Source organism: Equus caballus, chromosome 24 (assembly GCF_041296265.1).
Source record: "Equus caballus isolate H_3958 breed thoroughbred chromosome 24, TB-T2T, whole genome shotgun sequence".
NCBI lineage: Eukaryota > Metazoa > Chordata > Mammalia > Perissodactyla > Equidae > Equus > Equus caballus.
In genome coordinates, this window is record NC_091707.1 from 20,375,584 (window position 1) to 20,403,552 (window position 27,969).

The 27,969-nt window shown below is 37.4% G+C and overlaps 1 protein-coding gene and 1 pseudogene across 10 annotated transcripts in view; one reads left to right on the top strand and one right to left on the bottom strand.

The window, feature by feature from the left end:
- LRRC9 (leucine rich repeat containing 9) overlaps positions 1-23,791 on the top strand; it is a 122,357-nt gene extending 98,566 nt beyond the window's left edge. For 8 of the 10 annotated variants that reach the window (XM_023627830.2, XM_023627826.2, XM_070249824.1 and 5 more), the window contains 7 exons: positions 139-275; positions 5,226-5,443; positions 9,656-9,724; positions 14,008-14,148; positions 18,867-19,011; positions 20,951-21,119; positions 21,987-23,791. In XM_023627830.2, coding sequence (XP_023483598.2) covers positions 139-275; positions 5,226-5,443; positions 9,656-9,724; positions 14,008-14,148; positions 18,867-19,011; positions 20,951-21,119; positions 21,987-22,026 — 919 coding nt within the window. In that variant the 3' untranslated portion in view covers positions 22,027-23,791. The remainder of the gene's footprint in view (positions 1-138; positions 276-5,225; positions 5,444-9,655; positions 9,725-14,007; positions 14,149-18,866; positions 19,012-20,950; positions 21,120-21,986) is intronic. The other 2 variants (XM_023627828.2, XM_070249823.1) reach the window with 1 other exon arrangement.
- Positions 12,634-13,559, bottom strand: LOC100051276 (small ribosomal subunit protein uS5 pseudogene; annotated as a pseudogene).
- Positions 23,792-27,969: the final 4,178 nt, after the last annotated feature.

Here is a 27,969-nt window from a genome sequence, read left to right on the forward strand (position 1 = left end):
GTTCTTTAATTTATCTCAGCAATGTTTTGTAGTTTTCTCTGTATACATTTTGACCTTCTTTTGTATTTATTCTGAAGTATTTTATTCTTTGTTATACTGTTATGAGTTTATGGGCTCAAACTTGCATGTGTGTTTCAGAGATACAATGAGCAGTGAAAATTTGCCTCCAATAATGCACAGTTTAGAAGTTCTTCATTTGGGCTACAATGGAATTTGTAATTTAATTCAGCTACAACTTAACAGACTAAGAAATTTAAAATTCCTCTTTCTACAGGGTGAGTAGCAACACTGCTAACATGTAAGTCTTTATTATTAAAACCTGATGTGATTATTATCCTGTTTTGATAAGCGAATACAAGCTTCATTTGCTTAAAACAGATTCATTGACAAAAATATTTTAGTTATGGGTTTTTCTTGGGTTATTTACATATATAATGTAAATGCAGTATTTTAGGGCTATAGAATATTGCATTCTAGGGCAATATTCAACAACCCTAGAAAATGCAATATTCTAGGGCTATGTACAGTATTACATCATAATTTACTTTTATATCATATCAATTTTAAAAGCAATAGAAAGTAACCAGTGAATCATTCACAAGTACTTATTAAGCCCAGAATTGTGCTAAGTACTAAGAAAGATACAGAAATACAATATTGTTGTAATTATATATAATTGAGATCCTTGCTCTAACGTAGTTTAAGATCTATCTGTGGAGATATACTGAAACAAAGATGAACTAAGTTCTGACCATATATACCAGCTTAAGGACAATAGAAGTTTAGAGAAAAGAGAAATTGGAACATTAACCCCTCTACAAACCTAGGACTCTTTGAAAGACTGATAGAATTTAGACTGAAGGTGAACACGACTGAGAGCTTTGCAAGTAGAGAGGAGGAGGAAAAGAGTCACAAGGGCACGTCTGTGGTGTCTATGGGCTAATGCTTGCAAAGGGACCAACCGATGAAACCAGAGTACCCAGGTCTCTGAGAGAATTATAAAGCCTCTAAACATGATCAATTTGATAGAGAAGGCTCATTTTGCAGTTGAAAATAGGTAGGAATTATAAATTTTTAGAAAAGTGGTAATGAGAAAACAGAGTTTAGAATATTAGTTTAACGATAATTATTTAATGACATGAAAGAAAGATTGGGAGATTCATCAGTGAGACATGGGGCAATATCGGTATAATTGACCTGAGTATAGTAACTTTCTTCTGAAAGACAGGCTTTTCTAGACCATATTTAAAAATTTTTAATTCGTCTTTTTGCTATCAAAGGTGCTTGTGAGTTAGGTTAAGAACATGGAGACTTAGCCTTAAAAGAACAAGAAACTGAGCACAACAATGACAGATCTTTTAAAAGATACATTGACATTCAAAAAGGCAGACAATCTAATCCTTGAAGGTCTATTTTAATCTAATAATATAAAAGGAGAGTGTGTTCTGTTGCCATCGCTAGTGTGGCAAATCAGAGTGGGGCAGACTTATGCAGGAAGTGAGGCAGTTTACTCTGGCAATAGTGGCTGCCTTTTATTGAATCATTGGGCAAGGTGTTTGTCTCTACAGATTATCTCATTCAACCTTCACAGCGACCCAACGTGCTAAGGAATTTTCTATACATTTTACAAAAAAAGAAATTGAATTTCAGTGGAGTTAAATAATTTACCTAAATTTGCCCCAGTGAGTGGTATGGTACGGAGTCAAACACAGCTCTTTATGACTCCAGAGCACGTGCATTTTCTGTCCAGCACAAATGACATAAGAAGGACCTGGGCTAGAGTGGTGTCAGTGGGAAGGGCGAGTAAGAGGTGATTCCAAAATGTAGTTTAAAGGAAGGAAATATTAGGACTTGATGACTAACTAGATATATAAGGAGAGGAAAATAGTTCAGGATATTTTCATGATCTCATTAGAAGATTGGGAAAAAGGAGATACTAAAGCTAGATAAACTCATTGAGAAATGTTGCTCATTTACAATAGGAAAAAATCAGTTTGTGTTGTGAAAATTTTGAGAGATAAAAATGGAAACTCTTTCAAGCAGTAGCACTGGAGCACAGGGCAGGACTGGAAATGGATATTCTAGAATTATCCCAGTGGAGAGGACAGCTGAAGTCAAAAGTGTATTTGCTTACCTAGGATATAAGTATAGAGAAAGAATAAAAGTGTTGTGGAGGCATCCAAAAAGAGATGTGAAGACACTTCACCCCACCTTCCCACCCCGTCCCAGCATTAAGAAGGCTGGAGAAAAAAGAACCAGCAAAGGAGTCATACAAGAAATTTTAAAAGACAAACAAGAAATGCAGACTCTAGGGGCTGGCCCCGTGGCCGAGTGGTTAAGTTCGCGCGCTCCGCTGCAGGCGGCCCAGTGTTTCGTTAGTTCGAATCCTGGGCGCGGACATGGCACTGCTCATCAGACCACGCTGAGGCAGCGTCCCACATGCCACAACTAGAAGAACCCACAACGAAGAATACACAACTATGTACCGGGGGGCTTTGGGGAGAAAATGGAAAAAATAAAATCTTTAAAAAAAAAAAAAAAAAAAAAAAAGAAATGCACACTCTAAATGTCAGGAGAAGAGAGGATGAATGACCTCAAAGTCAAAGGATAAGAAGAATGAAGCCTCCAAAAAATATATCAGATGTAGACAATTGGATTCAACAAAAGGAGACCATTGGTAACCTTCAGAGGATCAGATTTGGAAACATGGGACGAGCAAAAGCCAAAGTGAAAACAGTTTAGCAGGAAGTGGTTGGATAGGCAGTAAAGGCAATGAATGGAGGCTGTGTTCTCAAGGAGCTTGTCCCTGAAAAGAAATAAGAGAGCAAATGGCGACTAGTGAGGTTCTGAGCATATTTGGAGGTTTATAAAGAGGTGAAGTAGGTTAAAGATATTGAAGAGAAGGAGATCTTTCTGAGATCCCAGTCTAAAGGGGGATAAGGGTGAAAGCTGTAGAGGCAGACACAAATGCAGGCAGTGATAAAATTAGGCTCTGCCAGGGGCCACAAGAGAGCTGACAAACCTACCTTCAGCTGTTGTGCTAAATTTGCAAAGGGAAGGTGAGTCTTTGGGGAAGGGCAGGGTGAGGCTGTAGGGAAGCAAATTAGATTAAGGCTCCAGTTTATCTAAAATTTAACTGTTTAGTTAAATAAATGGGAATTTTTCAAACAATGGTAAAAGCTGCCAGTTATAGAAATGTAAGATCCCTGAAAGCACATTCAGCATAGTTGTTTGGGAGTTTTCTTTCTTAAATATGTTTAATGAGCCTTCTAGAATGAATAATGGCCAAAAATGTGCTACCATAGGTATTATTCAGTACTTAAAGCTATACAGTTGTGATTTACTGGATTAAAATATTGAAAGTGACAGTCTAAATACATAATTTCATGAAAATAATACGTTAACACAATTGAATCGTTTTTCTTAATCTGACTTGAATAAACTTTTATAAGTAAGGCTCTGATAATATTTCAAAGTCTGTGATTTAGTTCTGTGAGAAATTTTATTGAAGGTTGTGATGTTATCAAGAATAGAACAAAATAAGGTAAATTTACCATATTTCATCAATTCTGAGACACTCACTTTTTATATTTAACATGACTGAAATCTGGTCATGTCTTAATTGATGGCGTGTCATTGTTTACCTAGCCAAGTTTTTTTATTTCTTACTGTATGTAAAATATTGACATATGTTAACAATTGTTGATGTCTTAAATTCGGTGAAATATGTTAAATTTCATGGAGAAGGATTCCAAGATCATGGGATGACATCTTCAATAATATATTAGTTTGCTAGGGCGACTATAACAAAGTACCACAAACTGAGTGGCTTAAACAACGAAAATTTATTTTCTAACAGTTCTGAAAGCTAGAAGTGCAGGATCAAGACATTAGCAGGGTTGGTCACTTCTAAGGGCTTGTAGATGGCTTCTGCATCTTCACGTGGTCTTCCCTTTGTGTGTCGGTGTCCTAATCTCCTCCTCGTATAAGGACACCAGTCATGTTGGATTAGGGCCCACGCAATGACCTCATTTAACCTTAGTTACCTCTTTATGGATCCTATTCCCAGATACAGTCACATTCTGAGGTACTAAGGGTTGGGACTTCAACATATAAATGTGTAGGGGACACGGTTCAGCCCATAACAAACAGGGAGGATGAACAGTGAATAAAACATAGTATGGTACAGTAGAAGCAGCATTGAGCTGAAAATGTAAAAGATCTAGATTAGGCCTAGCGTTGCCACTTTTATGTTTTTGAGCAAGTTACTTAATTTCTCTGACCCTCAATTTTCTGATCATTAAAAAGTGATAATCGGGGCCAGCCCGGTGGTATAGTGGTTAAGTTCACACGCTCCGCTTTGGTGGCCTGGGGTTCAAATCCAGTTCAAACCCAGTTCAAATCCTGGGTGTGGACCTGCACACCGCTCATCAAGCCGTGCTGTGGTGGCGTCCCACATAGAAGAACTAGAATGACTGAGGACTAGGGTATTCAACTATGTACCGGGACTTTGGGGAGGAAAAAAAAAAAAGAACAATAAAGAATTTTTTTTTTAAAGTGATAATAATATTTTCCATGTCCTATTTTGAGACTCTAATAGAAAACACATATAAAAGCATTTTGTCAGCTCAAGGGTCCTCTTCTCATTTAAGTTATCATTGATACTTATAAAGCTATTGATCGCTCCAGTAGGGAGGAATCACAGATCATAAAGAAAGGAATGAGGTTTTAAAGAGTGTAATGAATTCTTATTTGTTTACTGTGGCTGCATTGCAAAACTATGTTGAGAGAGAAATAACAGCATAATTAAGCTGTATTCTTCAACTTAAAAATACAACAAATCAGTTTATTTTAAGAAACAATTAGATATGCCTATTAGAATAGTCAGATATACTCAATAAGCATATCTTCTGCAGCATCTTTATACATCTACTTCTGTCAATACCAACTATTTTAGCGCTCAACTATTGAACAGAGAGATTGGGTCAATTCAGTACATTGTGTACATCACATTTCATCTTTCAAACGAAGGAGAAATTTTACGAAATATTATTTGAGGATGATGCTACCTTCTTGTAAACTACATTTCCATTTCTCCTTGGGAATATGTTCCTTTTAATACGTCAAAAAAACACATTTGATAAAAAATATTTCAATGAAGATAGATAACCTTTTATTCAGAAAGTTTGGGCTCACTTGCCGTATCCTGGCTTGTCTTCTCTCAGGGAATGAAATCAGTCAGGTGGAAGGGCTTGACAGCTTAGCCGTCCTTCAGGAATTGGTAATGGACCATAACCGCATCAGAGCGTTTAACGACAGTGCCTTTGCCAAACCAAGCTCCCTGTTGGCACTTCACCTGGAGGAAAACAGACTACGAGAGCTGAGCAAATTACAGCCTTTGGTAAAACTGGAGAAGCTCTTCCTCGGATATAATAAAATCCAGGTAACATTATTTTTGATTTGTGTTATGAGATTTACAAGCCTTAATTCCTCTGAACATAAAGCTTCCAAACACACCAAGATAAATTTTGCTATTGTGTTAGTTGTCATTTACACGCCATGTGAATATTCTGTGATACAGAGGCATATAAATACTCGATGATGTACAGATCCGCACCCTGCTTCTAGACTTATCAACCTGACCAACCTGCATGCATCCACCCACTGATAAAGGTGAGATCTAAATGTTCTGAGGCTCATCTCAGCAGTCCTCTCTGAGAGAGCTCATTTCTTCCTGACTGCTCTTGGTCCAAGCTGTTTCTGCATCTCAATCCCAGACTTCCAGAGGCCCTTTAATCTTGGCGTATGTACCTAGTCTACTTGACATTTGAATCACTCCCAATAGCGGACTTTGACTTGGCTTTAATTCCATCTCTCCCACTGAAGGCGTCTTTAGATAAGATACTGTCTTAGTTTTTTTTTTAAAGGTATACTTTTTTTCCCTTTTCTTTTCCTTTTTCTTTCTTTTCTTTTTTTTTTTTTTTTTTTTTTTTTTTTTTTTTTTTTTTTTTTGGTGAGGAGGATTAGCCCCTGAGCTAACATCTGTTGTCAATCTTCCTCTTTTTATATTTTCCCTCCCCAAAGCCCCAGTACATAGTTGTATATCCTGGTTGTAAGTCCTTCTAGTTCTTCTATGTGTGATGCCACCACAGCATGGCTCAATGAGCAGTGTATAGGTCTGCGCCCAGGATCCAAACCAGTGAACCCTGGGCTGCCAAAACAGTGGCATGTGAACTCAACTGCTACACCACTGGGCCATCCCCCCGTCTTAGTTTTACCTTCTCAGAATTCAACCTGTTTCCATTAAGCCACTGCACCTGAGCCTGCCCAGGCTCTCTCCTGAGATAGTATGCAGATGAGAGGGTGGAAGGTGTACATAACCTTATACAGCCCTAACATTTCTCTTAGTGTTTTGACGATGATCTGTTAGCCCTCCTTTTACCAATTTTACTACTTCTGTCCATACCTCTAAGACAATCTCAAAGACAAACTGAACTGTGGACTCGCCCTCAAGAGCAGGGACCGAGTCTGTTTTCCCCACGTTTGTGTCGGTATATAGCGTAGTGCCTGGTAGATAGTAGATATGTGATCAATATTTGTTTATGGCTCTACTTGCTAGAGTTCAGGGAACCTTTTCTGGGGTGATGTAATAGCCTGTTCAAGGCTAGAAGGAAATCATGAACAGTGCCCTTTTCTACATAGCAACTAGGAATTAGACTTACAGAGAAAAATGGTGTACAACTAATTTATCCAGGTTGAAACAACATTCATCTGAAAAAAGCCTGTTAAAACTGGCAGATTCTTCCAAATCTTTATCCAGAAGAAGTCTAAATTAGGAAAATTGCCATCCTATGTGAAATCTTTCCAGTGATAGCAACTGAGCTAACAGAAAAGATTGTCAGATCAGACTTACATGAGTTAGAGATCTCACCCAGTCTCAAGCTTAACTAATAATTTCAGGGATACACAGGGGCTGCGACATTCCAGTGTCTTCTCAGGTACTTTCTTTCCACGTCTCACACACACTCTCTAGCTTAGAATAAAATATGGATCCCCAAGTGAGATTTTCTGGGAGTGGTCTCACACATCCAGGGAGTGTTTCATTTATGAAGTCTCTCCATGTTGTATGTGAGCTTACCTGATAATTCTGTAGATTCCAGGCTTATGTACTACAAGCAGTCCTTAACCAGGGAGGTCCTGCTAGAAGAATTTCATAAATAAGGACCTTCTTAGCAAATATCATTGGTCTATGTGACAGGACATCTAGTTACCCGCATACTTACAAGGAGATTGGACCAGGTAAACTGCTTTTCCCCGGGAGTGTCCTTGCCCTACTTCCCACCCTCCTCACTCCCCGCCGAGGAACTGAACGGATGGCAGATCAGCTGATATAGCAACTTCCTCCCCAGTAACTTAAACAGGATAATGCCCAGGCAAGCTTACTTATTATCAAAATTTAACATAGCTAAAGGACAATCTGTATGATAAATCACGGGAGATTATGCATATATCATTTAATGAAGGAGTATTGATTATTTCACGATCAGCCCTTCTTTATTTTTATCCTTGAAACGATATTTTTCAGAATTTAGATAGATCATTTTACCATTAAACTTATTCTAACCATTAATATTGTAGGACCTTAATATGACCACACATTGAGCTAGGAAAAATGCACTGAAAGGAATAAAAAGATTAAGTTGGGGATTCTGTTTGACTCTACTGAAAATATTATGTTCTTCAAAATTCTTAACTCTCAGTGCACATTTTCTTTTTGGGAGAGATTTTCTCTCGATTCATATCAACATGGGTGGTCTGACACCAGCATTAATTTCCACAACTGGGCAATCCGACTATAACCCTTGGGATGATAAAGATTTATAGGATAGGAAGACGTAAGTATAGAAAAATTAGCAAAACAGCAATGCTTCAAATGAAGATATATGCAGTCCCTTATTAACCTACTTTAAAGTCTTTCATAAACTGCATATCCTTGCTAACAGATTCCACCGTGAAGCTTTTGGCTTAGCCATCATGACCAATTATGTAGATTTGGAAAATTCTTGCCTATAGTCTTGCTTCTGCAGGAGGAGTCAGAGAAACACAATGAAAAATGAGTTATTTAATTCAGCTTTGCAGTCCTGTTTGATCCCTGTGTCTGAATGACTCCCCTCTATGTCATCCAACAACTCTGTCTACTTTTAAACATCTCAGTAATCCCCTGAGGCTGGAAATGGCCCCAGGAAATAGTCTATTGCTATTTCTTGCCTAAACGAAAGCCCCCAATCCAGACTTAACTATTACGATTATTGCCGTAAGTGCTTATCCTGACAATATACTCAAAGGGTGACAACCACTGTTTAACAGCTGGCTATCTGGGGAAAACAGTCCTAATCAATAGCATTTGCCAATTTCTATGGTATAATTTCTTCCACCATAGCCAATTTCAAGCTAAAACACCATCTCACAAAATTCCTGAAAATTTACCGGTCCACTTTTGTGAGTCAGTGTGAAGTAACTCCAACACACAGCTATAAAAAGTAACCAATATTAAAAATGGGAAGCCATCAGCTCTCTCCCCCCAATTATGAATATATTAGTTTGCTTGATCTCTTTAAGACTTTATACCAGCATTATCCTCTAAAAATTTAACCCTCTGTTTCTTTCATTAACATTTTCTATGAGAAATAAACATTTTTATTAGAAATATTTCTCTAGTGAACACTGCTATCCTCCATTTAATTTGAGAAAATAGTGTAAGACTTTTCACATTTCTCTGCTTTCCAATCGGGCTTTGGTTCCACAGATAGGAACTGCCTGTGAGTCAAAATACACAATATCTCTATAGATACCTGTCAGAGCTTTTTCAAAGTCCTCCTCTATGATTTTCCATTTCCAAATGTCTAAAATAGGTCTAAATTTTATTTATAGTGACTAGATGAATTGGCTGTATGTCCACTAGTCCTTCCAGATAAGAAGAGGAGCATATCAGTAACTTTGTTTTATTGCTATCAACTAGCAACAACCTTAAGCTGAACTTATTGCCTAAATTTTGTCAGAAATAGCAATTTAGAAATAATTTTGCAAAAGCTAAATTGTATTTGCAAACATTCACCCATGTTAAATAAATAATAATAAATAATCCCATCTAGTACGGAAGTCATTCAGCTAGAGAGATAGTTTTTCAATTTTATATATTTCCAGCAAATATATCAGGATGCAGTCCATTCAATGTCACATGCTGCTAATTTATGGTTAAGGTTGTGTTTAATGTGTACCTTTGAAATTGTTTAAACTGGATCCACCTTCTTTTCCACACTTCTGGGTCAAGCCTCTGGGGAATTAACCAAATATAATCTGAGTCCTAGAATAGATCGTCACTTTTCTGAGAAAAAATTCGGTCTTTTCTTGCAAGTGCTGCTGTATGGCCTGTTCCCCGTGCTCGAATGGCATCTTTACCAACCGTGGATTTGGAATCAATAGTACACAGATCTGTCTTTAATCAACAGTACAGAATATTGTCACACAAGCTCGCTTCAGAGGTTTCAATCATGAGCTAGCTGCAATCCAAAACTTACATATAATTACTGCAAATTAGTCTACATTTGAAGATGTTAGATCTAACCAAATAACTTATTGCTTAACTTTTGAGCAGGATATGGCAGAACTGGAAAAACTTGATGGTATCTCTTCTCTCAGAGAGCTTACAGTTTATGGCAATCCGGTGAGTATGTTCCTTTTCTAATGTATTAGTTAATTTAGTTATAGTTGTATATAATTTATTTTTTATAATGTGCGAAAGGATTTGATTTGATTCGTTCCCATGTGTATACACAGTCGTCCAAGCACGGTTTATTGACTAGTGTCTTCTTCCGACTGATCACAATATGAACTGCCATTGTCGTATATACGAGGGTCCTTTTCAGGCTCCTACAGTGTCCTCATTGACCTGTTTGTGTAGCCCTGTACCAGTATTACACTGTGTTAATTGCTAAAGTTTTATATTAAGTCTTGATGTCTGCTAGAGTAAGCACCTCTAATTTTCCTTCTTTTCCACTTTCTCCTCTTTATCTTTCTCCACTATCTTGGCTATTCTGGGCCCTTGACACTTCCTATGAGTTCTGGAAACAGCTTCTCAAGCTATGTGAGACTCTTGTTGATATTTTAACTGGAATTGCATTGAATTTACAAATTAATTTTGGGAGAAATTTGCCTCCTTTTCTGTTGGAGCCTTTGAAGGGATCAAATGAGTAGCTCCCTTATTCACGTAACATCTGAACAAATTGAGAAATATGACCATTGCAGATGGAAAGATGACAATATTTTGCTTAGCTTAGTGAGAAAGCCAAGTGGGCCTCCTGACAGATCCCAGAAATAGGCAGTCATGATCACCTAGAAACAGGAAATGCTTGACTGAGGCCTTTCCACCTGGGAGGAGAGCTTCTCCTGGAGGAGCAGGGTGCCTTCTCCCAGCGATAAGCCCCTTCCCAGGAGGAAAGACAGGAGCTAAACATGCCCAGATCTGCCAGTTCCGTCAGTCTGCTTCCCTGCCGGAGAAGGAGGGACGGGGCTGAAAGAGCCCAGTAGTACCACAGCATGGGACGTCCCGCCAAGGAGGAAATAACAAGCAGCAGTCTCCCCTAATATTTACAGTATTCAGCCTTCTCATTCTTAAACACAAATATCCCTACATTTATTTTCAGTCCTTCAATAAAGATTTAAAATTTTCTCCCAATGCTTTTAATCATCTTTGGTTATATTTATTCGGTTGCTTTAATACCTATTATTTATTTATTTATTTATTTATTTTGAGGAAGATTAGCCCTGAGCTAACTACTGCCAGTCCTCCTCTTTTTGCTGAGGAAGACTGGCCCTGAGCTAACATCCGTGTCATCTTCCTCTACTTTATATGTGGGACGGCTACCACAGCATGGCTTGACAAGCAGTGCCATGTCCGCACCCAGGATCCAAACCAGTGAACCCCGGGCCACTGAGAAGCAGAACATGCGAACGTAACCACTGCGCCACTGGGCTGGCCCCTTTAATACCTATTTTAAACAGCATCTTTTTACATTCTTCTAATTGTTTGCTGCTGGAATACAGAAATTCTGATTTTTGCATATTACTCTTCATCTAGGAAGCTTGCTGAAGTAAAAAACAAAAAACAAAAAACATTGCTTTAGCAGCATTCTAAAAGTTTTGATATGTGGTGTTTTTCCTGTTTTTTTTTTGTTTTTTTTTTTTTTTTGAGGGAGATTAGCCCTGAGCTAACTGCTGCCAATCCTTCTCTTTTTGCTGAGGAAATCTGGCCCTGAGCTAACATCCGTGCTCATCTTCCTCTACTTTATATGTAGGATGCCTACCACGGTATGGTGTGCCAAGTAGTGCCATGTCTGCACCCGGGATCTGAACCGGGAAACCCCAGGCTGCCGAAGTGGAACGTGCAAACTTAACCGCTGCGCCACCAGGCTGGCCCCTGTTCTTTATTTCTTAAAGTCTACTTTCCAAAAGATGTCTTCTTTAACCCATGAATTATTGAGGTGTCTGTGTGTGTTCATTTCAAACCTATGAGGCATTTCTAGTTATCTCTTTGTCATTTATTTCTAATGTTATTCTTATAGTCAGAGGAGACAGCCTATTTATATATTCTTCGGTATTTATGAAACTTGCTTTGTGGCCTAGAATGTTCTGATTTTTTTTACTCAATTAAATGTCTTGGGGATGTCTCTCCATTAATGTATATGTATCTACTACATTTTTTAAAAATAGATTGTTGGGGCCAGCCTGGTGGCGCAGTGGTTGAGTGCAGGCGTCCTACATATAAAAAAGTAGAGGAAGATAGGCATGGATGTTAGCTCTGGGCCAGTCTTCCTCAGCAAAAAGAGGAGGATTGGCAGCCAATGTTAGCTCAGGGCTAATCTTCCTCAAAAAAAAAATAATAGATTGTTTATTCATCCCCTTTTCATGATAGTTTATTTCTTTCTTTTCTTCTTTTTATCATTATTATTATTTTTTTTTTTTGCTATTACAAACAGTGTTGCATACTTTCTCTGTGTTGTCAGTCCCTAAGATCACCCCACATTCAGAGATTTGCTAGAGGGACTTATGAGACTTAGCATATAGTTTATAAGTGTACTAATAAGATTTATTACAGTGACATAATGAGGACACACAGCCAGGTGATGGGGGCCGCCTGGCAGAGTCTGGCAGGAGTCCAGGTACAGGCTTCTTTATACTCTTTTTCTCCCTTGAGGGCTCACACAGTGCACACTCCTCACCCAGCAACAAAAATGCAACAACATGTGTGTTATGTTTCTGTCCAGGGAATCCCATTAGACTTAGCATTCAAGAATTTTGTTGGGGACTGGTCACGTAGATACCCTATGCCTATCATGTACCAAAATTCCAGACTCCCAGAAAGAAAGCAGGTTGAGCATAAATCATATTGTTTGTGTGAGTAGTCTAGGCACAGTGAACTACCCTTATCAGTTAAAGAATGGTGGGAACCCTCCCAAAATCCAAGTACCAAACGCTAGTTAAGATCCATCCTTGCCAGCAGACACTTCTAAAGATGACAGCCTCAGACCTACTATGTTAACTGTCTACACACCTTCTTACACACGTGCAAAAAAATTTTTTAACAGGCTTAATTCACTTTATTTTTCTTGTATAAAACTATGTGGTAGCCACAGCTGGAGCCTGGGTCCTCTGCATGGAGACTCTGGTGTGGTTCTTTACAAGATGGTCAGTGAACTCCTGATAGGGAGACTTGGTGAACACGGTCTCTTTCCAGAGGTCTGGGGTGAGATAGCTGTAGGTCTTAGAGATGGCATCAAAGGTGGCCTTGGCAAAGTTGCCAAGGGTGGCAGTGCAGCCCCTGGCCGAGATGTAGCAGTCGTCAATACCAGCCATCATCAAGAGCTTCTTGGGCACAGGGGCTGACACAATGCCAGCGCCCCTGGGGGCAGGGATGAGGCGCACCAGCACAGAGCCACAGCGACCTGTCACCTTGCAAGGAACAGTATGGGGCTTGCTGATCTTGTTCCACCAGTAGCCTCGTCGCACCGGGACAATGGAGAGCTTGGCAAGGACGATGGCCTCACAGATGGCAGTGGCTACCTCCTTGGAGCACTTAACACCCAGATCGACATGTCCATTGTAATCCCCAATGGCAACAAATGCCTTGAACCTGGTCCGCTGGCCAGCACGGGTCTGCTTTTGCACCGGCATAATCTTCAAAACCTCATCCTTAAGAGATGCCCCCAGGAAAAAGTCAATGATCTCAGACTCTTTGATGGGCAGGGAGAAAAGGTAGATTTCCTCCAGGGACTTGCTCTTCATGTCTTGGACCAGGCGACCCAGCTTGGTGACGGGGATCCACTCCTTGTCCTCGGCCTTGCCTCCGCGAGCTCCGCGGCCTCGGCCCCGGCTCCGACCACGGCCGCGACCCCCAGCCCCAGACGCCACTGCCGAAGCGTCCGCGGAAGCCTCCACGGCTTCCCAGGCCGGGGCCCCCTGGTCCCTCCAGACCCTGCCGCAGGACCGGCGTCATCCGCCATTTGATGTTTTCTCGAAGAAGAAGCACGTGCAAAATTTTTTAGAGTAGGTTGACACTATGAAGTGATGGATAATACACTTCAGTAGATGTGTATTGAATTAAATTGGATAGTGCCTATGGGAAAATATCGCATAAGTTTCAAGCTAATTACTTAGAAGTGAAATTTATGTTATAATCCTACTCATCAGTTGGGATTGCCTGTAGTAATGAACGATATTATATATTCTAAAAAGAGACTAAACCTTCAAATGGTAGCCTTGGTTAAAAAAAAGTTGTCTTCATTTAGGGAATTGAGAAATCTTTCAGAAAGGGAGCTCATATTTGTATCATCTAATACTATAAATTAGATATTATCTATCTTTGCTGCCTATGCTAAATTTTCTTCTCTATAAAGGTTAATCTTTGAAATAGGTTTTTAAATGGAATAAATTATTTTTAACTTTATTTAGATTTGTAGAAAAATGCTACATCGCCACGTGCTCATATTTCGACTGCCTAACTTACAGATGTTAGATGGAATTCCTGTGAATTCAGATGACAGGGCAAAAGCTGAATTTCACTTCTCTGAACTACAAGCAAAGAAAAATTCGGTAATAATTGTATTATTTACACTTTTCCTGTGAAAATATATAAATTATTAGTAAATAAACATGTTGTATTGTGGCATTTTTACTTAAATGTTTAAACCTGAGCTATGATGTTTTTATAGATTATTTTAGTATCTATTTAGTGATTACTGTCAAAGGCAGCTTGTTCTGGTGAATAGAGTGCACACACACAAAAGCAAGGGAAGCCTCTTTTTCTAATAACGTACTTTGACATAAAGCAAATTATTTAAAGTCTGTGTGCTTCTTGCTCAATATGTCAGACAGTGCTAGAAGGTAAGAAACTATAACGTATCACTTTTATAAACAGAAACTAACAACAAAACTCTTTCCATTTAGCAATGGGAAGGGAAGGGAGGAATTCTCACCTCAACTCTGTGGACTGTGTAATTCATCTAGCAAGAAAGAGATATGCTTCTTTTCTTGTATACTGGCAGAATAATGGGGCCTTTTGCCCATGAGCCCTAAAAAGGTACCTCACCATGGTGGGAAAGAGAGAGAGCAAAGCCACAAAAGTATATCATTAGGAAATTCTGTCATTGACCACCCAGATTCTTTATGACCATTCTACAAAAACTAAATTTAACCTAGAAAAGCTATGTTTTTTGTCCAAAGACGTAACATGATTAGAGCTGTGCCCTTGCAAGGTTTGAGGAGAAAGAGGCTGGCAGCAGGGAAACCAGTTAAGAGGCTTTAGAATAATCCGGGAGAGAGATGAAGTCTAATGGGATTCATGGACTAGAGTGGGGCGTACTAGGGTGAGCCTCTGACGTAAGTGAAAGCCAGGGAGCAAAGACATTCGTCAATGACAAAGATTTCTTTTAAAAGTTATATCGAAGGGGAAAGAGATAAGTCTACCGAAGATGCTTCAAAGAACTCACCAGTTCCCCGACCCTCCACTCTCTCTGTAAAACGAACTCCCTGATTCCCAGGGCACAATGAGCGTTCGCTATGAGGCGGCTCCCCTCTCATCCCCTCCACCCTCAACAGTAGATTCACATATTTGTCAAGAGTTGGCTGTTTTTTTCCAAAACTTATGTCAGTTCTTGTACTTTAAATAAACAGATATACTGTAAGTGCAAATTTTTAAATTAGTATTTCTATGTTTCTGTGAAAACCAATGGGATACTTTGGAAAGTCTGGATAAAGACCAGTCTCACACACAAACACACACACACATACTCACACATAATGTCAAATTAATTGAGAGAAAGAAACTTGTAAAATATGGGAGAAAACTATGAAAATTCAGACAAAATATATAGGAAAATTATTTTTAAAAATCAAGACATATTGTGTGTTCAATTTTTCTCCACATGTCTGTAAATTCTTGCTATGTTAAAAAAATCAAAACTGGAAATTGTAGGCAAAACCTTAGGGGTAGATTTATCTAAGAACAATCAGATAAAATACCAATCAAGGGACTCTTACAGAAAAGGCCTTGGCCCTTCATCAAAAGATTGGTGTGTGCGTGTACTATGTTTTGAATTTTTTTAAAAGATAAATATGGGGGCTGGCCCCGTGGCCGAGTGGTTAGGTTTGCGCGCTCCGCTGCAGGCGGCCCAGTGTTTCGTTAGTTCGAATCCTGGGCGCGGACATGGCACTGCTCATCAAACCACGCTGGGGAAGCGTCCCACATGCCACAACTAGAAGGACCCACAATGAAGAATACACAACTATGTACCGGGGGGCTTTGGGGAGAAAAAGGAAAAAAATAAAAATAAAAAAAAAATAACATCTTTAAAAGATAAATATGAATTATACATATAATTCTTAATTATTCCCTGACTTTTTATTAACTTTGACTTTTTCCGATTAACCAAGGGGCTTCTATTACAGTAGCTGCAGAGACCTGCAAGACTGAAAGTTGTACAGTGTTAAAGATTATCTAGATTAGGCAAAGGAAATGGGTTCATTTGTGGGTTTTATCTGCAAAAATTTTTCTAAAAACTTTTTTTTCTTTAAGATTGGCACCTGAGCTAACAACTGTGGCCAATCTTTTTTTTTTTTTTTTTTGTCTGCTTTATCTCCCCAAATATCCCTGGTACACAGTTGTATATCTTAGTTGCAGGTCCTTCTAGTTGTGGCATGTGGGATGCCGCCTCGGCATGGCCTGATGAGCGGTACCATGTCCACTCCCAGGATCCGAACCAGCGAAACCCTGGGCCGCCGCAGTGGAGCTGGAGAACTTAACCACTCAGCCACTGGGCCGGCCCTAAAAACTTCTGAAAGAGAACAAATAATCCAGTAAAATGTAGTTCAGTCATTTAACCCTCCTTTCCCTTTCTCTATTTTATATTCCTGGAGCAAGTCACTTCTTGCTTTCAGAAGTGGAAAACTCAAGGAAACTTTAGTTTCCTAGCACTGCTGTAACAAATGTCCTCAAATTTAGCGGCTTGAAACAATATGAATTTATTCTCTCGCAATTCTGGAAGTCAGAAGTCAGAAAATCAGTCTTAGAGGACTAAAATCAAAAGCATTGGCAGGGCTGCGTTCCTTCCGCAAGCTCTAAGAGACAATTCATTCTCTGCCTTTTCAAACTTCTGGAAGCTGTCCGCATTCCTTGGCTCATGGCCCTTTTCCAGCAATGGCAGCACTCTGACCTCTGCTTCCATCAGCACATCTTTTCTGACCCTGACCTCCTGCCTCCCTCCTATAAGGACCCTTGTGATTGTACTGGGCCCATGTAGATAATCCAGGATAATCCCCCATCCCAAAAGCCTTAGTTTAATTATGCCTGCACTCCCTTTTGCAGTGTAGGCTAATGTAGTCACAGGTTTTGGAGGTTAGGATATAGACATCTTTTTGAGGGGGGCATTATTCTACCTACCACACCACATATATGAGGGCACCAGTGAGAGACCTATAAAATTGTCACATTAAAATTTATAAATTCTATTTTAAGGTATCATTGGCTAAATTTGGAAAATTACATATAAATTACACATAAATTCACTAAATTACATGTAAAGAAATCACTTAGAAAAACTTTAAAGATCCCAATTTCCATATATATTTTTAATTGGTCTAATATAGCAGAAAAAGTGCATAAACTCAATTTTAGTCAGTGATGAGTATTTCACTAAAGGGTTTGCTTGTTGGCTATTGCTTTCTTTTTCTCAGAGTGAACTCAGACTTTTCCCATTACTATACTGTGATGTTGTCTTGAGTGATTCTAGGTACCTATTCTTACCATTCAAATCAGTGCCATATATAATCATTTAATTATCTTCCACTTATTCTATATGTAAACATTTTATTTAAAAACTGTTTCTGTGGGCCAGCCTGGTAGCCTGGTAGCTAAGTTCAGTGCGCTCCACTTCAGCAGCCTGGGTTCAGCTCCCAGGTGCGGACGTTTACTGCTCTCTTAGCAGCCATGCTGTGCTGGCAGCCCACGTACGAAAAAATAGAGGAAGATTGGTACAGATGTTAGGTCCGGGTGAATCTTCCTCAGGAAAAAAAAAAAAACAGTTTTTGATTAATCTATACATGGTTAGTTAAAGGGGGTATTTGAAGTCTTTATTTTAGAGAGATCTATTTTAAGATGCAATAGTAATTTTTATTTTCATGGCTAGAACAAAATTGAGTCATTATTTCTTTTAGCTGTTCAGGAGACACAAGAACAGAATACTTTTCAAGTTTATCAGTTCAGTCTAATATATTTTACTTTGTTTTATTTGCTGCTGTTCTTTCTTTTTTAAAAGCAGATAAAGAAGGAATAAATGAAATCTAAAGTTCACCTTTAAACCAGAGTTTAAGTATTTTGGCACTTTGGTTTCAGAACAAAAATTGACAACATTCTAGATTAGAGACAGGAAGAAACTCCCACAAAGGAATTAGTTAGGGAATTTGACACTGGCTGGCCTTAGTAAAAGGCCCTTAGTGCTCATTACGAAGCTGCACTCTTGGTAACACTTACTAAAGAATGAAGGAAATTGGTAATTTTAAACAAATGGCAAAAGCCTATATCTCTGCATGAGTTGAATGACATCTTCAGAATTCACATTTTTAAAAGTACAAACAAGGTCAGTCTTAGTGAAGACAGAGCAGGCATAAATTTCTAGGGAAACCAAGTCTCCAGGCTGAAATACTTCTCTCCTCCATTTGCTGATTCCTGAAATTCTTTCGAAAGTCTCTTAATCCTCACCTAACTTAAAATGTCAACACTATTTAGAGAGTTAGCACGTTCATTAAAAATGATTTTCTAAGATGCTTTTCTTAGTCCCCGTTTTATTTACTTGTTCATTTTCGAAAAACTAGTTAACTGCAAGGTATCTATGGAGAAGTATGAGGGCCACAAAGATATAGAAGATATAACTCTTACTGTCCAGAAATTCCTGTCCAGAAAAAGAGAAGAAACAGTACAAGGAAGAAAAGGCTTAATTCTCCTTTTCTTAATTCTCCACTTGCCTTGTTGAGACTCTTCGGAAAGGGGGAGGCGCCGCCGCACTGTATCCTGGTGATGCGCCCCGATACCACCGCGCAGTCTGAAAACACAGACCGCGAGCTTCTGAGGGAGGTGAAGGGCTCAAAAGTCTGTCGTTTCACAGTTTTTGCCTCATACCAACTCTGAGTTTAGGCAAGCATATAACTCCTGACATAAAGAATTGTAACTTATCAATTGGGGCTTGTGGTAAGGACTAAACCTATTGATCTGAGTTTTGGAAGTGAGGTGTTCTTAACTGTTTTATTTTATTACGTAGTTTATTCCTGTTACCAACTCTCCTGTGGATGGTGGATCATTTGGCCAAGTGAAAGCTCCTCCAATAAAGATAACAAATGTAATTCTTCCTGGTGGATTTAGCCATTACTTGCGATCTGACTTCACTTTTACTCCTGAAATTGAAGGTATTTTGACAAAGAGTTTCAAAGTGAATGTAAAAACATTAAATTTAAAACAAAAATCTTGGGGCCAGCCCGGTGGCTCAACAGTTAAGTGTGCACATGCCACTTCGGTGGCCCTGGGTTCACTGGTTTGGATCCCAGGTGCGGACATGGCACCGCATGAGCCATGCTGTGGCAGGTGTCCCACATATAAAGTAGAGGAAGATGGGCACGGATGTTAGCTCAGGGCCGGTCTTCCTCAGCAAAAAGAGGAGGATTGGCAGTAGTTAGGTCAGGGCTAATCTTCCTCAAAAAAAAAATTAATAAATAAATTTTAAAAATAAAACAAAAATCTTACTTTGATTTCTAATACTACTTAAAATTGCATGTCTTTTTTTTCTGGGTTTTTTTGTGTGAGGAAGGTTGGCCCTGAGCTAACATCTGTGCCAGTCTTCCTCTATTTTATGTGGGATGCTGCCACAGCATGGCTTGACAAGAGGTGCTAGGTCTGCATCTGGGATCCAAATCCCAAACCCCAGGCTGCCAAAGTGGAGTACACGAACTCAACCACTACACCACCAGGCCAGCCTCTAAAATTGCGTTTTAAATTTACATTTCCTAAAATTGCTTGTTTGTTCAAGTTTCATGTGGCTGTTCTGATTTCAAAGAGTCCGCAGTATTTTTTGGTTCTGCTCAATTACTGGTATGTTGTAACGAAGCATTTGCTCGCCATTTGAACTTTGTGATACTTGCGCAATGATTTCCTGACTTATTCTCAAAGCTTTTATTTCATTTTGTGTATTTCATAGCAAATGACTACTAAGACCAGTTCGTTAGTCCATCCTGCTAAAAGTAGAAATCAGAGGTTTAAAGATAATTGATAACAGACTCTTGAGATACGAGTGGTATCTTATAAAGAGAAGATCAGACCTTATCCTTGAAACTACAAGTAAAATGTTCATGAAACTGACAGTAGGAAAGAGTTTCAAGAGGTAGAGCTCTCGAGGAGTGAGTATATGAAAAGGACAGTGCATAAAAATGGTTCATTCTGTTATATGCATTCTGATTCAGGCTTAGATCAAGTCTTTTCCCTAATTCCAGATCTTCCCTGGCTCTCAACTTGGTGAAACTGGGGGTAGCTACTCCTTCTCTGAGGGCTTACCTCTTCCATTCGTTTTAATATCCCACTTTGCCTCAGACCGTTGTCAGACAATAAAACTGAACGTCATCATAATTGTAAAATGATCTAAGAGCCCACTAAGAATAGTAGATTGCTCTATGTGATTATTCTTAAAGGAAACTCTGTTAAAAGAAACCCAACATAATTTACTCTGTTGTTATTTTTTAACTGATTTTTCATACTTCTACATACTTATGACTTCAGGATTTTAATGATAGTAGAATGTGCATTTTTTGTCCAGTAGATACAGCTATCAGTAAAATAGGACAGGCCACGTTGTTATTAGTCTCCTTAATAGTACTATGTCATCTTCAGGAATGTCAGCCATAGTTTTTTGGGGGTTTTTTTGACGTTGGTTCAACCCTGGATTCATCTCTATAACTTCCTTCTCAGATATCTTTCTTCAAGATTCATAGTGTGACTATTTTTGAGGATTTTCTGGAAAAGTCCTGTAATTTCTTCCCTATATTCTGGCTATGTTGCTCCAATTTTTATTTTGAAAAGTATGGTCGCTTTATGTGTACATTTATTATAGCACACAGCTCTGGATATCTGTATTTTTTTAAATTACCTAGAAAGGATCAAATTGATTCACTAGCTCAGAGAAATTTAAGTGGTATTAAGTGCTAGAAATATATTCCAATTCTATATTTTTATTTAAAATTTTTGATTTATATTATGAAATATGTATAATATAAATTCAGCTGAGGAACAACCAAACTTTATTACTTGCCTTATTTTTTTACTTAATGCTTCTCATTGTTTCATAATTCCTAATTTCAGACAAAAAAAACAAGAATGCAGGGATTCTTACAAATAATCCTGGGAGCATCCATGCAGAAATAGCTTTTCGGCAACTCAGAGGGATAAATCTCTCTCCATCTCTTTTATCACGTCAGAATGTGGCATCTGCAGCTTCACAAATGTACCAGAGCAACCAAGACGAGGGAAGGTAAAGCTGTTCTGTGTTTTAATATCATTTCTCATCAATAAAGAAAAACCTCCCCAAATTTGCTAGTCATGTATAAAAGTAGGAAATATTGTTATATACTATTATATATTTACTCTGAAAGCTGGACAAACTATCAGCATAAGGCTTCTTCTCCCATATTCACCAAACCTTTCCCAAAGTCCAGTACATTTACGCCATAATTTAAAAAGGCTTAGAAATAAGGCTCTCAAGGTAGAACAGTGCTCACCTAGTACTTATGTGAGGGAACACTGAAATAGTTACCTGAGAACTACTTTTAAATGTATTCTCTCCCAAGTCACCTCTACTCACTGAATATACAAAGCACTTCACTTACATTTTGAACAGCAGGTAAATTCAACTCTCTGAAATCACAAAGGCCGAGAATTTGGTAAATTCTTCAAACCTCTCCTTCTAGTTCCCACTTGCCCTTCCTCCAGTCTGGTGCTAGTGACCAGCTCAATGCCTAAGAAGCTGCTACTTCTCATTGAGAATCCACTCTGCTGCTCAACACCTGTGCACCTAGACTGCCCATTATTACTTGTGCCAGCTCTCCGTAGCCAAGCTCCAGCTCGTCTATTAGAATGACCTGCTCAGCAGCAGATCCAGCTCAGGCCTGGCTCTTGCCCTGCTGATTTCCCTGCTATCATCAGTTGTGTCCCACTGAGTCCTCAGGATGACCCAATCAGATAGTCAAAAATAGGATCATTTTCTCTTTTGTATTGTGTTTTTGAAATTGTACACATGTAAAATACAGAAAATATTTACTGCAGAATTACCTTAAGTTAGATGATCCATTAAGAAATTTAATCACCATTATTTGACTCATAAATATTTTATTTCTGACAGAATTCCTGGCAGCCACTTTCCAAGATCAAATCGAATGTAACTGCCTAAAGAGAAATGAACACACACCAAGAAATCTATTTCTGTTTAGTAGTTGTGCAAAAGTTAGCAGACAGTGTTGGTGAAAAAAAAATAAGATAATCAAGTTACTTATGTTACTAAAGCACTTCAGTTCCATGTGACTATAATCTCCATCACCCTGGTGAATTTTATTTAAAATCACCTCTCTTAAACTTTCTTTATGGTTATCATAATTATTTGTTTGGATTTCTGTATTAGAAAAATCATAAACTGTTATATCATAACAATTTGAAAAGATACAAGTGACATAAATTTCAAAGAATTAAATATTTAGTTCTGGTATTGGAAGCATTTAGTTGCAAAATCTCCTTATGGCCTGTCACATGAAGATACTTAGAAAAGGTAATTTTTGGAAATAATATACTTTCGTTTGTAGAATATCTGTTCATTTGGCGTTACCTAAAGCTAAAGCATACATCTCTTACCAAATACAGCTATTACTAGAGCAAGCTGAGTTTTGCTAGTTGAACTACAGAATAGTGTTCTAGGACAGTACTTTGAAAAAAATACCCTTAAACTAGGTCTCCCCTAAGAATTGTTCAGAGATGCAGGTCATTGGCATCAATAGTGCTTCCTGAAGGGGCTCGCCGCGCCTGCAAGCAGTCACTCACGCTCTGAGAACAGAAGAGCACTGTCATACAGAAAACTCGCTAATTGTGCCCATAGTGAGATCATTTTACAGACAGTTTTAGGCTAAAAAGAACACATGTTCAAACTGAAAAGAAAAGATGTTCAAATGGGTGGACGTATTTAACATTTGGACCCTTAATAATTATATTTCACTGCAAATAATTTTCCTAAAATATTACATTGTCTGGTACTAGGACATATCACAAATCAGTCAAATATGGTTTTCAATCTGCTTGTTCATTTATTAAATACAATTCTTTAAATTAATGACTAAATTGCCAATCATATTTTGACAAAAATGGGCTCTATGATTCATGAAGTATTGTATTTAAATTTTTCAAGTATTGGTTCAACACTGCATGTAGTTTTCACACTATTTTATATATTCCTTACATGAAAATAAATTATTTTTACTAAAATATTTGTATTTTATAATCTATCTGGAAATAGTTTTAAATACATTTTGGAAACTATCTAATTCCAATGTGTATGCAACAATTTGTATCTTTTCTTCTTTAAATGCTGTATATTTGTAATTTAATCATGTAATATTTAAAATTTCAAACCTAATGCACATTGATTTTACACTTCTTAATGTGTGGTTTTTAAACAACTATTACTTTTAGATAGAAATAGGATCCTTTGTATAAAAAACAACTATGCAGTTCTTAAGATGTCCAGAAGATGTCTTTGTTGCCCTTTAGTTTTGACAACTGCTTTCATTACAGTGTTGTAAGGATCTGCTCTTCACTATCTATTACTAACTTGGCATCATCTAATTTTTTCTTTTATGATTATGTATCAATCAAATACTGAATATATGTTACTTTGATAATAAAAAGTATCTTTTTAAATTACAAACTGACTGGGGAAAAATAAATGTAACAGATTTTCACTGGAGAAAAATTTACAAGAATAGAAAATTATAAAGCAGGAAAAACATAACTCATTGTCCAGCATCCACTTAACATTTGGCATATTTTCTTTTAGCCATTTTTCCTATGCCTTTGTAATATATTTGAGATCTATCATTTGATTTTTATGTACACATTGTTAAATTTTGATATCATTTCTATTATAAATTTTTAATTACATCCGAATTGCTTCAGAGTAAATTAATTTGTAATACACAATTTGATAATAAACATGTATTTAGGCCTTACTAGGAAAATAGATACAGACCCAATCTTAATAACATTTTTACATGAATATCTGATAAATAATTTCGTATAAAAGCAATGGGGGGTCCCGGTAGCCTAGTGGGTTATGTTCACACACTCCACTTCAGCAGCCCAGGGTTTACAATTTCAGGTCCCAGGCACAGACCTATGTGCTACTCATCAAGCCATGCTGTGGCGACATCCCACGTACAAAATAGAGGAAGACTGGCACAGATGTTAGCTCATGATGTAAACACACTCCCCTGGGAATGCCTAGATAGGTTAAGCTGCTGGTTATGTGCAGTTCATAAAGCAATAGTTCTAAGTTCATTCCTTTCCTGTTCAACAAAACAAATGAAAATGTAACTGAATGTGAGGGATGTTTTTACAGGAGTGACTTTAGATCTGCTCTAAATTATTTTTTAAATAAATCATTTGCAAACTGAAATTTTAAGTTATAGTTGCATGTTATTTGTAACACACATTACAACTGATTGCAACAAAACAGGCAGGTAGTGTTTTCAATTTACAAACCACTAGCCCATGTTTTACATGGTATATCCTAATAACACCACTAGGAAGTAGATATGACCTGTACTGCCTCCATTTATAGATAAAGAAACTGGCTTAAAAGGAAAAGAGTAGATATTACACCAAATCCTAGATCTTTTCAACTCCAAATGCATTGCTTTTTCAATCACTACAAGTGAATTGAGATTTAATTATTACTAATGTGCTATTTAATCAACTGTTGTAGAGCCCTAATGTATGCAAAAACTATAAACTATTTGTTCAGTCTCTTCCAGTGTATTTAGCTTAGGGAAAATGTATAATTTCTAGAGTAAAATTAGTTCTTTGTTCCCCGACAATGTCTTGATAGGTTTATTTCACATGCATGCATATGCATGATTATATGACTTCTTTTAAATTAAAGGACAATTCCACAAGCAATCTGGAAAGCTAAAATTTAGGGCATTTTAACTACAGATTTGGAGCCCACAGTGCTGAACTGAGTATAGATGATGTCAAAGTGACCTTCTGACTTCTATATGTGAAGATTGACTATAATTACCGAATTATTCAATAAGAACTGTATTATTGACTTCTGTTTTTACATTTCTGGATTTCTCTGACTTGACACAAAATCAACTATGGTTGTGAACCTATTTTTGCCTAGAATATTCAGTGTGCACTGTGCGTGTGTATTTTCATTCATGACTAGTTTTAAAATAAGCCTTATTTTTAAGTAACGTGTCGCTTCACTATTTATTCATAAGCTAGCATACATTATGAGAAGTGTTTAATGTTTTAAAATATTAGATCTTACTGTCAATCATGCTGTAGGCTCTTAGCTTCAGTTAAATGTTACTTACATAAAAAGAAGTAAATGATTTATGGTTGTATAAGAGTAGAGGCAAGCACTTATGGCCAAATTCTGTTGGTTATTCAGTGACTCTAATCAAATCAGTTTTTTTATGGGCTAGAAACTGGTTGGTTTTTTTGATTCTTCTGCTATAAAACTTAGAGCTTCTGGATAACCTACAAGTGCTTAACTACTTTTCTTGTTCATCTCTCTGCACTTTCCCCCATTAATGAAATATTTTTAAAGAAAAACCTATACCAAATTGCAATTTTAGTTTGTAGTTACCTTTTAGAACTAGGTCAGCAAGAAGTAGACAGTTATTTTATTAGTAGTATTTTATTTCTACAAGTGTTTATCTTATAAAAATATGAATTATAATATTTTATTATTACTCTTTTTCTCTCATTTGTGAATAAAATTGTTTGGTAAACTACTGAAAAGACATTTCTCAGACCCAATTTGTGCTTTTGTGATCTTGAAATTTTGTTTCAGTGATGATTTTTTTCTTTCTTTTTTTTTTTTTTTTTGGAGGAAGATTAGCCCTGAGCTAACTGCTGCCAATCCTCCTCTTTTTCCTGAGGAAGACTTGCCCTGAGCTAACATCCGTGCCCATCTTCCTCCACTTTATATGTGGGACGACTACCACAGCATGGCGTGCCAAGCGGTGCCATGTCCACACCTGGGATCCGAGCCAGAGAACCCCGGGCTGCCACAGCAGAACGTGCGCACTTAAGCACTGCGTCCCCTGGCCAGCCCCTGATGATTTTTTTCTTAGATTTAAAATAAAATTAATGATTTTATAGCAAAAACATGAAATGCTGTAACCTGAAAATAGAATAGTGTATTCAAAGGAACTTAGTAGTAGCTTTGAAAGTGTTAATTACCTGAAATCAAATTATTTATCTTTTATGTTTTATTTATTAGGCCTTCCTTACCTTACCTATATGCTATTTTAGGTAAATCAAAAAGCCAGTTCATTAACATCATCATTTTCCATGTAAAATACCTGTGATTCTAAAATGCTAATTTTAAAATTAGAATAGATTTTTCCTTATATTGTATCATTAAAAATAAAGAGTATTTTGGGGCCAGCCCCGTGGCACAGCAGTTAAGTTCGCAAGCTCTGCTTCCGCGGCCAGGGGTTGGCCAGTTCACATCCTAGTCGTGGACCTAGGCCCGCTTATGAAGCCATGCTGTGGGAGATGTCCCACATATAAAGTAGAGGAAGATGGGCATAGATGTTAGCTCAGGGCCTATATTCCTCAGCAAGAAAGAGAAGGATTGGCAGTGGATGTTAGCTCAGGGCTAATCTTCCTCAAAAAAAAAATAAAATAAAAAAATAAAGAGTATTTTCAAATGCTCTAAATAAAAATCCATCAGGATAACATATTATGGTAACTTTTTAAAATTAATTACATTTTGATCAAATATCAAATTAAACTAGATGAGAAGTATTTTTCACAAATAGTATTCTACGTTTTCATCAGGTTTTTAGCGTTTTTGATTCTAATTAGCTTCCAAATGTTTAAAAATATTTCACACCAGCAGAATTCCACTTTTAAACATTAAAAATAGGAAAAAATGTTAGTGATGTTCTTACTATTTTTGTAAAACATTTATGGTTTATGATTTTGTAAACCATTTATGGTTACATTAATTTTTATATAACAATATCTATATTTTAAACAGAAAAAAATTAAGATCATGTGCTTTAAAAGCTGTAGATTTTAATCATGGACCTGCATGTTTTACATCTTGCTTATTGTAAAACATTATTTTTTCTAGTAAATGTTTTAGATAATTTTAGTAGTTTGGCTCTGCTGTTAGTCCCATCTTTAATTAGAACATAATGCCCCCGCTATGTTCTCCTCCTCCAAATGTTTTACAAGTATGTTCCTCAAAGAACAACCAAGAAAGACTAATCTGTAAATATATATCAATAACATTTTTAAGTTTCCAATTATTTCTTATTCCTTCCTATAAATTTCACTGAAAACAGGTATTTACAAACACTGGTAGCCTGCTTTCTTGTGGCCTTTCATTTTTTTATGAAGTACTTTAAAAGAGTTCAATCAACCTTAATTGTGCATTTTTAGTTAAGGAAATAGAATGGAGAGAAGTCAATTTGAGCTCCCAGACGAACAAGTGTCTCAGAAAAAATAGGCATAAATGGATTTAGAAAACACAGAGTACGAGTAAAATGCAGTAGGCAGAGCACTCAGGGAAGCCAGACAGAATAGAAAGAGTAAAATACTGCAGAGCTTTTTAAGCTACATACAGTTGAACAATGGACTTGATCCAGCCATCTATGTTAAACTGTTAAAAGACAGGTGAAAAGCAAGCTGGAATTCTATAGTGTTGAGGAAGAGTAGAATGAAGAGCTTTGAATCTAAAGAGAATAAATGCAGTCATTCAAGAGGATGGAAATGAAGTCAAAATTGGCATATTTCACTGTTTAAGTTACCTTATGAAAGACTGTGTTCAGTTTTAGGTATTAAGCCATTATTAGCTACAAAATAGTCTTTAAATTACAACCATGGGAGTTTGTAGGCAACAACATAGTGTACATCTGTGAATTTTATATATACGTACACATACACATGTACATACAAATAAAAATACAACATATAATTCTCATGCAATTGTAGCAATTTAATGTTATAGTATAGCAATCAGTACATTATATATGTCAGGCTTCTTGTCCTCCAAAAACAAAAAAGGCTAATTTAGAGTTAGCAGGGAAGATGCAAGT